Consider the following 11,937-nt stretch of genomic DNA (forward strand, 5'->3'; position numbering starts at 1 on the left):
CAGTGCGAATATATGTGCAATCACACAAGTGGTATGTTTCTGATTTACAAGTTTGAATAGGAAAATAATGTTGACGAGGCTTGATCTTGTAGCATATTTGCACATTAAATATCTTCACATATTGGTGTGTTTGTAGTGATCTTACATAATTCACCTATCGAACTGAAGTTCCGGGGTTCCGGGGGAACTGTTATACTGGGGGAATTTCCTGTTTTGTCTTGTTGGCGTTTTGAGACTATCAGGAGTTTACTGTCTGCTCCGTTGTTGTTACTTGACAAGTGCATTAATGTCATTAAAGCAGTTAGCTCCGTCTTTTGACACTCCGCCTCTGACTCCTGTCTTTACACGCCACATGTTCATATTTTATTCTTGTGGTGTTCAAAGATCTCCAGTGAAACCCAGATTATTTAAAATTCTCCCAAACATTACACTTATTCAGGGATTGATAAAAAAACTTGCTTTTAAGTTAATGTATTATTGGAAAGAAAAATACAACTGAATAAATTAAATGTGCATACCAACTGTTTGGTTTGGTTTGGTATGTTTCTTTGGTCTGGTAAACACTTTCATTTCATCAGGGGTGAATGATATTACAGTGAAATATTTGGCAGTTCATAAAAGGACAATTATGGTTGATATTTCAGGGGATGATGCTAGTTCTTACACTTTATAGATCATATGTGTAGAGTGATATGTGTATAGTGAAAATAAGGGAGCAGGTTAAATTCAATGAGTTGTGCCACTCTTGTCTTGTAACATTATCAATAACATTGTAATCCTACGCATTCACATTTATATTCTGTGTTTTTATTTATTCACTCAGACACGGGGTATCAAGGCTCAATTATTTTAGCTCCGCAACTGATGCTATCACACACTTTTAGGGCAAAGCTTTGTATGTCCTCTGTGTGCATATGCTTTTCCACTCATGACAGAATAATGAGCAAGTAAGTTAAATATCTTTTTAAGCTTCCCTGTTAGTTCCCTGTGAAATACAACCGTTGGCGACAAAGTGAAGGATGAGACCGTTTTTATGCTGTCATGTGTGTGTTGCATGCAGTGTGTGTGTGTGTGTGTGTGTGTGTGTGTGTGTGTGTGTGTGTGTGTGTGTGTGTGTGTGTGTGTGTGTGTGTGTGTGTGTGTGTGTGTGAGACAGAGTATCCAAGCGTCAATCATTGAGTACCGGATATGATGTGTGAGCGCCAAACGTCTGTTGCCATGGCAACAAAGCAAACATCACACTGATGTAGCCTCATACATAACAGAGAATAATCACAATTAGAAATAACAGCCCTAATGTGTGTGTGTGTGTGTGTGTGTGTGTGTGTGCGTGCATGTATGTGTGTGTGTGTGTGAGCGCATGCATGCATGCATGCATGAGGGTGTGCTTGTTCATGTGTGTGAGCTTGTTCATGTGTGTTGTTCATGTGCTTGTGTTACTTTCCACTGAGAGAGGACTGACTTCAGCATGCTCACATTTGTTTACACACCAACACATACGTGGTGGCTCCTTCTTATTCCGTCCTGGTGTTTTAGTCAACATTTCCTCAAACAGAAACGATCCACGATAATCAGAGGGTTTCCTCTAAATAATTTAAACAGTGACTAAAGTGTTCCAAGTCAAACATCCTTTTTACACACTTACAGTTACAACAGCCATTTCCAATACCTACTACTGTTGTCTGTCATTTTGAAAATCACCAACCTTTCTGCTTATTAAGAAAATATTTTATCTTTTTATCTAGCTTTAACTGAGAGTGAGAGTGCAGCATTACTGAGGCAGTGAGGAAAGTGTGTGTGTGTGTGTGTGTGTGGTGTCCTTTTTATAACGAAGACCTAGATGACTTTGTTGCTCTAGAAGTCTCATAGGAGTTTTTTTGCTTGTATCCCGGTTTCAACAGAAACACCAGTTTTCTCTGTATAACCACATAGTGTAACCGCTCGGCATCTCACAGACTGCGCTGCATGATTATGTATGTTAGCCTAATTATTATGAGCATCATTGTGTGTTGAACTGAAAATCTTTTGTTGCACTTTTATCCTCGAAAAATTAACACGACATGTTATATGAGATACATGTTTTAATATAAATCAAATATCAATACTCCACAGTGAGTAAAATTACAACTTATAGCCTTTGACTATTATTATTAAGTGTGCATAAATTCTCAATCTCTGTGACTCTTCACCGCATACACACACACACACACACACACACACACACACACAGTTTTTGCAACATTGAGTAAACATGTCACGACCCCTTAAGTGCATGTGAAAACACTTTTTTGAACTCTAATTTGACACTTTCCTCGATCTAATTTTTTATTTTTATTTAGAAAGAAATTACGACGTTTGTTTTAACCCTTTGCTTAATCGCACTGCAGTGGCTTCGCTTCCCCTCCTCTCCACTTCGTTCCCTTCATCCTGGTCTACCCGGATACGGATACCCGGGAATAACATCCCCACTCCCTCCCGCCCCTACTTTACGTAACGCTTAAAGCCCTGCATATCCTCCCTGGCCATGGCAACAACAGCATCTGGATCACACAGCCATCTAGACTTACACCATAGCACATGTGATGCCCTTAAGATTTACCACAAAAGTCAAGTGCAACGATAATCCTATCTACTATTGGGTGAAGCATACTGTGGGGACATTCTCAAAATTAACTGGTGCAGTGGGACTCCTTAGTCTTGGTTGGCACCAAGACTTCGACTGCATGCACATAAAGTTAGACCAGTATTCAGATCTATTACTGCTTCTTAGGGACCTCAGTAAAACCCACATGCAATGTTCTTAAGAGATCCCAGTTTTCCTCCCAAAGTTTAAAATTAGTTTTTATTAAGCGTATAATATTTATATTCTCTCCTTCATCCCACTCTCCTCCTCTCCTTTACTTGAATATCTAGCTCCAGTCTTTGCGCCGCTTTTCTGCTGCTGCCTGTCTGTTTGCCATTTATCTGCAGGCTAGTAGTGCCCCCAGATGGCTTAGCACATACATTACAAGTTCTTTCACACAGTGGATGCAGTGATCTGGGTCTCCAATCACTGATCTGAAGTTTACGTTTCATTGCTAATTATTGGCTTGTGGGAAGACCAAGTGAGTGAATCTGCATATGCAGCCACAGAGAGTAAATTGTGAATTTGGGGCGATAAGATCTGGTCAGTTCCCAGTATATGTTGTACTATTCTGCACAATACTCAGTGACGAGGTGCAGTTTTTTTTAACACATAACCAAAACTAAAACAAAATCATGCTCCAGTCCAGTGTCTTTAAAACAAACCTCCTGTTTGTGCCCCACAAAGACCTCCCTGATGGTGTCAGAAAGCCATGTAGTGATTGGTTAACTTTATTTTGATGCAATAGATGGTGATGGTCAGTGACAAACCGGTGACCATGAGCCCAACATAGCTGTTGCCATGGCAACTGCAAAGGACTGGAGGATCGAGTTATAATTGGACGGAGCAAATGTTGGGTTGTGGGAGGGAGGGACACAGAGCACAGGGGTGGAAGATGAATTAAGGGATGAGAGAGATGGGATGAGAGAGCGAAGGCGGCGTTCCGCCCGCACGGTGCCAGCATAGGTAAAGACGAGGAGGAAAAGTTTATTTCTTGTGTGAGGGGACGTGGCGTGGTTTGACTGATGTAATTGGGAGGTAGAGACATGCACACATATGCACATTAAAGAGCCCTGTGTCTGTAAGAGGAGGCAGCCAATGAAAGCTGCTGAACACCCACACAGATATTGCACTGCCAGCACGGCAGCAGGGAGAGATAGTTAAGCTTGGCTAAGGGGGGATTTATCTTCTATCTTCATTTCACACCTTCTCTCTTACTCTTGCCTTTCTTAAACGCTGATCTCTGTTGTATTCAGTTGTTTTCCACCGGCATCTCATCATACCTGTCTCACCTCCTTCCTTCACATGCATGCAGTCATCATATGTTCCTATCTTGACTAGGTGCATCTGTATGTGCTGTATATGACAGTAGCAATGTTCTGATTGACAAAAATAGTTTTACATAAATACATTTGCAGGATATTGGTGCTAATCAGTTCAAAATGTAGCCGCATCGAAACCATGCCTATAAGGGAAAAACTCATTACTCTGATCTGAATAATTGGTCAGATGTAGTTCATTACTAAGGGCTTGTAATGTTTACCCAGGGTTGTAACCACTGAGCAGCCTCAGTAATCCCTCCTCTCCACCCTGCCCTCTTTCACCCTCTTTTCTTTTCACTCACACAGCTCAAGCTGTCCCAACTGCTTGCGCTCACAACACACTGTTTGCTGGATTGACTTGTTGAGAGCTCAGTGCAGTTGATAAACCTTAATCTCTTCTCTTATTCTCTCTCTCCTTCTATTGCCTGTTAGTTGAACCCTTCTTGATATGCCTATGGCTTAAGAGAAGTACATTCAACCCATATTTTTACATGACCTAAGATTCTCTACCGATGCTAACAGAATGAGTTGATAACTGCACACTAGAGCATTTCCTATTTAGTTTGAGATAAGAGTAGGCTATCATTTCTCTTTTTCTCAGTATTGTATAGTGGCACGGATTACATTTTTGTGAGTGTTTTTAATTAGAGAAGTTTAAGCCAGGACATAGAGGGTTCACTTTTTTTTGTAATACACTGAAGACAGCGGCTGCCAGTGGCTTTTACAACCTTATTGGTCAGTTCCCCAGGCTCCTGATAAGCTGACTGGCCGGTATTGGTAATGAAGTCCCTCCCCATGTTTTATTTGTTTTACGGATTGCTGAGCTTAGCTAAGTGTGACTTTTTGACTCACACAGTGTGACTTATGATGAGTAGTAGTTCTCTTCCTCTTTTGTCTTAGCTGTACTCTACATAAACAACATAAATATCTTCAAATGCTTTCCCTCTGTGTACCCCCCCCCCCCCTCCCCCCCATCTCTGGCCCCATGCCCTTCCCCCTTTTAAGAGAAGTTCAGCTTTCACAAGTTGTTTTTTCTCCACCCACTCACTCACCCACCCACCCATCCTCCTCCTCCATCCCTCTCTCCCTCCCTTCCTCTCCTGCTGAAAATGACTCTCAAGTCTATTTTTACTCCCTGGTCCTCTCCACTCTTAGCCTGTTCCACCCATTTTCCCTCTTTCTAACTCTCCTGATTTCAATTCTCTTCTCTTCTCCCCTCACTTTCTCTTTCTTTCTGTCCCTGCGAGCATTGCATCAGAACATTTCAAAATCTGTCTGGAGGGGGCACATTTGCATGATGGAGAGATGGAAAAATGTTTGGGGATTTAAAATGTCTTTCTCTGGTGGAAAATTAGGCTACATCACTCAGCTCAGCTGTCTACTTTTGGTCGTGTTTCCTGTAAGCAGAGGTGTAGCATTGTCAGAAAAACGGTTTGAATACGATTATCATAAGCATATTTCTTATTTAGTATGTCTTGTAGTCTCTATGTTTGCATTTAACAACTTTGAAGAGAACACATATTACACACAAAACGACCCTGCGTACTTATAAGCCTACAGCCATAGGTGGCATGGCTGTGGATGTGCACTGTCCTCTTGACACCAGATTAACCCTCATTTTTGACATCCATCCCCTTTGCAGATTAAATAGAAACGCCAATAGCAGCGTGGAAAGTAAACAGTAGATAGCTCACTAGCGCTTTTCCTGCATCGGATGGTCTTCATGGGTATTAAAGCTTTAGCTGAGCATTTGTAAGAGGGAGGGATCGTGTCTCACTTCTGTTAAGCCATTGGTTAGCCTACATCTGAGTGTCGGCTTTTGATTCGAGGTTTCACGCGTCAGTCAAGGTTTACTACGAGTCATGCACCAATGACATGAACCCGAGGTGGGCTTAGTGAAAGAAGCACAAAAACAAATGTTTTGGTTATTGCTGGAACTTCCGATGTTTTAATGTCAATACAATAGACCTACATGATGTTCTTTTTAAGTATATGTAACATATGTACAGTTTCTGGGGTAAGAAGAACCGCCGGTCGTGAAGGGGGGAGAAATTTGCATATGACTGGCATTCCAGTGCACACTCCGACCAATCAGGGTTCGCGGCAGGCATATGACAGGTGGCTGCATTGGCCAATAGCCGTGCGGTATTCGCCGATGTAGGCGGGATAAGGCTGGGCGAGGTTGACAGGACGAGCGGAGGGGAGGGGGCGAGTACGGGGTGGGGGGGACAGGCAGCCTAGTTTACAACAAGAGGAAGAGGGAGGGAAAGAGAAAGAAAGGGCCAAGGCTTGCTTGCGAGGGAGAGAGAACGAGACAAAAATAAGGGAGTAAACTCGGGTTGGGAGCTGATGCTTAACGAGGACTTTTCTAGACCAAGATATCGCTCGTAACGACAAGTATTGAGCGAACTGGACGGTGTGCGCGCAGATGTCGTCCGCACAAAGTGGCTAGCTCCTGCTGCAGACGGACGGACTTCACCATCGGCTTTAACCCAACGTACTGTACCGCACCGCTTCTCGTGAAGCCCCCTCCCCTGCCGGGCTGAGGTCCAGTATTCGGGTATAGTCAACAAGCCACTCGTTTGCTACCGTGAGGAGGAAGAAATACACAACGCCAACCGCGATTCATCCCCTCTTTTCTCCTCGCTGAGTGGAGCCAGGAGTCCCCATCGTTGTGGCTTGTATTTGCTGTGTTGAAGACTCATCAGTTGCTAGCTAACGTTGGGTCTGTGGTCAGATTGGTCAGGTAGCTAAGGAGCTGGTGAATGAGAGACTGCAGAAACTGTATAGTTTGAAGCATGGTGTTTGCTTGCTCTCTTGATAATCACACTGATGGATAGCGTGGCTCGCAAGCACTGGGTGATGGATGAATGCACCAGATTTACAGTCAACGACATCTGCTCGTGCGTTGTAAACACGGATAACCCCAAACTAGTCGCTATACCTGTGTAGGTGTGTTTGGATCTTGGCAGGTGTGTGCCTAAATTGTCAGGTTAGGGCAGGTGCATAGCGCAGGTAATGGGCAAGACGAGTTAGTGTTTCGTTGTAATGCACTTGTCTAACATTCCTCGCCGGATTATTTTGGTAGCCAACAACGTGTGAATATGTCTTTGTAGCTGAAACATGAGAACAATTGCATTTATTTTGCCTCTGACTGTGCAGCGGGTGCACGACCAGGGGCGTTCCCGAGAGGTAGGTCCGATTTGGAGTGGTGCACTTGAGGCTCCGGTTGTTGCAAGAGGCAGCTGAAATAATATATTATTTTTTTATATTGGTTTTATTACACGGATAAGCAAGTAATAAAGTCTGCGTTCACCCTAAACAGTGCACACTTTGTAGTAGATTATCTCACCGTTCTTCCAAGTTATTAGTAGACCTTAGGTTTGTTCGCCCCAATTTTGCTTGTTGCAGTGGTGTTGAGCCTGATCGATACGCTGCCCCCCTTTTACAGCAGCCCTTCAGTTGTTGTTTTTTTCAAAGTGGAGCTGTGTGTGTGCTTCCTCATTACCCACCTGTCTGCAGCTGCGTTCTGATAGCGCATAGCGAGGTTTGATATGGCCCAGGCAGCCTGCGTAGTTGTCTGGCGGATGTTCTAATCCAGGCCGTGGATGGGCTCGAGGCCTTGTTAACCCCTTCATGTTCGAGCTGCTGGACTAATGTAAACAAACAGGGAGAGAGAGGGCATCGGGGGTAATTAGACTAAAGGGAGGAGGAACCTCAGCTTTCGATCATAATCATCGTTTCAGTAGCTCGTATATACATTGTTGCCTGATTACATATTTAACTTAAGTTTTTGAGTATTATCGTCCATCGTCCATTTTTTTCTGCGGATGCTTGGTTGTTTCGCGTGCGTTATTAGATTGCGGCATTCTGCGATACGAAGAGAAGACGCCACTTGACAGACATATTACATTTTTTACTAACTAAATGATAAGGAAACCTCTCTGTGCTCCATCTTGAACTTATGATGCAGTGACTATTGTGAAGGATGACTGCAACCTGTAGGGATGAAACGGGATACAGACGCCACTGAGCACTTGTCATCTGTGAGCTTCCCAACAACATCAGCTCGAGGTTTTGGATTAAAGATGTTTCCTCACCTGGATTTCTGTGTGTTGTAGAGGTGATCTTTTTTTTAGGAGGACATTATAACTTTTTTATTTTTTGGGAGAAACATCAAGGATTTCATTCAACCATGTTCTCATCAGAGAATCCTCAGTATCTCCGCCAAGGATTAAGCATGTTTGGTTAGTCCATGTCACTTGCCTTACTATTTTCATGAGAATACGGTATCCCTTTTTCCCTTTCAAATCTGTACATATTGCATCAATACATTGTTGTTATGTTGTAGCATAATTCAACCCTAACATTGTGAATTGATAAGGGACATAACCTATTTTTGGAAGCTTACACGAAACACATTTGGTTACATTTTTTTACTTATTGGGTAAAGCATCCTTATTCATCTTTTTTTATAGGGTCATTTATTTATGAAGTTTCAGAGTGTACCTTTTCTGTTCTATACCCAGTATGTGTGAGAACAGAGAGTCCTTTTGTAATTTGCTCTTGTTGGGGTGGTTTAACCATTTAATGGGCTGTATGTGTGCTACTGTGGCACCACTCATAATCTATGTAGTACTGCTATTGTTGTATTCTGCCAGGTAGTTAATTGTAGTGTTAATGTAGTGTAGTCAATGTATAAAGTGTCTCAGATTTTAACTAGCCTCTTATTGGACACATTTAAAGACAGTAGTGTTGTGTATCCATAAGGTACTTCTCAATGCAGTGGGCTCTAGTCTATCCCTGATTTATAATCTATTTAATTGTAGTTCTCATGCTCCAAATAATACTGGAACATGACAGTGACATTGCAAACTCATTTGATGACATTATTAGAGTTGTTGATTGAAGTTGGAATGCATTTTTGGTGGGAGTGATGCACTAAGGGGCCATGATTCCCCAAATAAGGAAATAACATCCCCGGTAATCCCAATGCATGAAGTGGCTGGCTCTTTTGATTGTCATATCTGAGCGGAGATTCATGTTATGAAGTAATGGTCATCAGATGGTGTTCGCTGTTAGTAATTACCAATAATGCTGTTTTTCTCTGCAGTGTGGACCAATGTAGAACCCAGGTCAGTTCCAGTCTTCCCCTGGCATTCATTGGTCCCTTTCCTGGCACCCACCCAATCAGACGCTTCTTCTCAGCCAGGAGAGGTCCAGCACCCGGTCAACCACCCCCAAGCCGCCGGTCTGAAGTCTGGTATGGAATGCATTCATGCCTATCACCAGTTTTTTGGGATTTTAACACAGTTTTGAAAAACATATATTGTTTACTTTCACCCTGAACAAGTATCTCTTTGTTGTTCTTCCTCAGAGTATCTTGGGGTGGCAGCGCTGTCACAGGAGCCAGCAGAGGCACCTCCCAGCGTAGAGAGAGGCTCCTTGTCCCGGCCTCCTCCCTCCTCTGATGAGCCGCCTCCAGAGAAGGAGAAAGGAGAAGCAGAGAGGGAGAGGCCTGACAGCGAGACAGAGAGCGACGTCGATGACCCGTAAGTCACGTATTTTTAGGGATTTTTTGTGTTAAGCTGTGAGGTTACATAAGATGCACACCCCACATATACCCCTATCGGTGTCCGTATATAAAACAAATGGTTATGTATTTGTCCAAGTCAGCATTCACAGTCATTTTTCTGTGTAGTTGTGCTGTGTACCCATACATACTGTAAGGGAGTGTGATATGTTCTGTATCCATGCGTTAATTTGGGCAGAAGAGCTCAATGCCAGAACAAAGCAGATGGGAACAAAAGCATTCCATCTCTGGGCTCTATCACTATATGAAAGACAGTGGCCGGGCTGTCAGCCATTGAAATGGATGAGCTATCTGCTGAATCTGCTGATGTATCTCATGGGAGATGAACTGCTTGTGCTCTTTGTCTACATCTGATAGACTTGCAGCTGTAAGAGAAATAATACCAGTGTACATTTTTTTAAATATTAAAGAGGGAAAGAGAAAGCGGTGCTTGAGTGTAAGCCTGCGTGTGCACACAGTCCCCAAGGAAAATATCTAATAAAGCATACAAGCAGACAGGCTGTAATTTATTTATTTTTCTTATCTCTGTTCAGATTCCTCCCAGGAGTTGTACCAGAGCCGCCCCTCTCTATTCCACCAGTAAAGAGACGCACTCAGTCCCTTAGTGCGCTGCCCAAAGATGGAGATAAGAACAGCCCTGGAAAGGTACTTTTATTTTCCTCTGCTCCCACCAGAACATCAAACATCTCTATTTTCCTTTGTAATTTGTAATGTAATAATCTATCTTCTTCCTCGCTCACTCTTCCAGAGGGAGAAAGACCACATCCGGCGACCCATGAACGCATTTATGATTTTCAGTAAGCGCCATCGAGCATTGGTGCATCAGCGGCACCCAAACCAGGACAACAGGACAGTCAGCAAGATTCTTGGGGAGTGGTGGTATGCTCTGGGGCCTAAAGAGAAACAAAAGTACCATGATTTGGCCTTCCAGGTACATAGATGCATCTTCAGACCAATAAAAAGAGACATACAATTTTGTGTAACATACAAACTAACCCTTCTGTACTGATTTATTGTACATGTATAATACCTTCTTCTCCCCCTCCTGTTCCCAGGTAAAAGAGGCCCACTTTAAGGCCCATCCAGACTGGAAGTGGTGCAACAAAGACAGGAAGAAGTCCAGCTCTGACGGCCGTGGGGTCCCAGGGGGCAAAGACATCAGAGAGAGGAGCATGTCTGAGTCCACAGGTTGGCTTCACTCAACACTCACTCTCAACATACATATGTATATTGTTGTAACTTCTGTTAATTACAGTATTGTTGTTCTTTCCAGTCTATTAACAGTCCTCTTTTTGCCTTCTGATAGAACCCCATTCTGTGGAGCTGAAGGGAGTTGGTGCAGGTCTTGTTGGCATGTCTGAAAGGAGTACAGGAGAAGGTCATGGGGTCCAGCTTACTCGCCCCCGAGCCTTCTCTCAAAGTGCCATGCACAGCCTGGAGCGTGGTGACAGGGGTAATACACAGGCCCTGGCAGAACTGGCACAGGTAAGCAAGGAGCGCAGCTTGTAGACAAGGGAAGTTAATGTTGTAACATAGAGCTTCACATATATTGTAAACATAAACTAGAGATAATTATCACTGCTGGAGCCCTGAACACTTTTCTGCTGCTGATTTTGTAAATTTGACTTGATCTGCTTTTCACAAAAATGGAAAAATTAAAAATTATTTTTACTAATGTGGCATTAGTGTATGCACCTCTAAAACCTCCACATAAAATACACAGAAGACGCATTGACACACCTGGTATACAAATTATGAAATATATGACTTTCTAACAGACAATTTAATAAAAAAGCATCCCTGCTATAGCATCTCCTACTTTATTGTTTGCTTTTAGATGTGTGGGGATGGTGGCAATCAGTTTTCAAGTCGTGCCCCACCCCTGTCACAGACCCAGCGAGGAGTCAGCGAGGACATGACCAGCGATGAGGAGCGCATGGTCATCTGTGAGGAAGAGGGAGATGACGATGTCATCGGTGAGAAATCTGATCTACTCCACTCATGAAACCAAATGTTGGAGATATGCACTACTGTTCTCTGTGACTGAATTTAGCCCCTACTGTGGCTACTGTGGCTAAATTGTAGCCATTTGTGTTGACCACCATTTTGATTTAAAAAATATTGATTGGAATAGAGAGCTGACTTTGATTGTATTACAAAAAATGACAAGGTATGTCAAGTGTAGCTTTAGTGTGTTTGTTTTTCTTCCACAGAGGACCCTTATCCTAGCAGTTCCATAGACCTCAAGTGTAAGGAGCGGGTGACTGACAGCGATAGTGAGAATGGTTCTGGAGATGAAAGTGATCGTAAGGTAATCGGCTTTAACAATCATTTCCCCCTGTTATTTATTGACATTTGTAATGCGTGTGCCCTCAATTACATATCCATGTTTTCTCAAA

The 11,937-nt window shown here is 43.0% G+C and overlaps 1 protein-coding gene across 3 annotated transcripts in view; it reads left to right on the forward strand.

Annotated features, from left to right (window-relative positions):
- Positions 1-11,937, forward strand: part of cicb (capicua transcriptional repressor b) — a 38,885-nt gene that overhangs the window by 13,838 nt on the left and 13,110 nt on the right. For 2 of the 3 annotated variants that reach the window (XM_080039370.1, XM_080039371.1), the window contains exons 3-10: positions 9,059-9,208; positions 9,323-9,497; positions 10,072-10,183; positions 10,287-10,469; positions 10,594-10,726; positions 10,845-11,023; positions 11,376-11,514; positions 11,752-11,849. In XM_080039370.1, coding sequence (XP_079895496.1) covers positions 9,059-9,208; positions 9,323-9,497; positions 10,072-10,183; positions 10,287-10,469; positions 10,594-10,726; positions 10,845-11,023; positions 11,376-11,514; positions 11,752-11,849 — 1,169 coding nt within the window. The remainder of the gene's footprint in view (positions 1-9,058; positions 9,209-9,322; positions 9,498-10,071; positions 10,184-10,286; positions 10,470-10,593; positions 10,727-10,844; positions 11,024-11,375; positions 11,515-11,751; positions 11,850-11,937) is intronic. The other variant, XM_080039372.1, reaches the window with a different exon arrangement.

Source organism: Ammodytes marinus (genome assembly GCF_949987685.1).
Source record: "Ammodytes marinus genome assembly, chromosome: 13".
In the NCBI taxonomy this organism is placed as follows: Eukaryota; Metazoa; Chordata; class Actinopteri; order Uranoscopiformes; family Ammodytidae; genus Ammodytes; species Ammodytes marinus.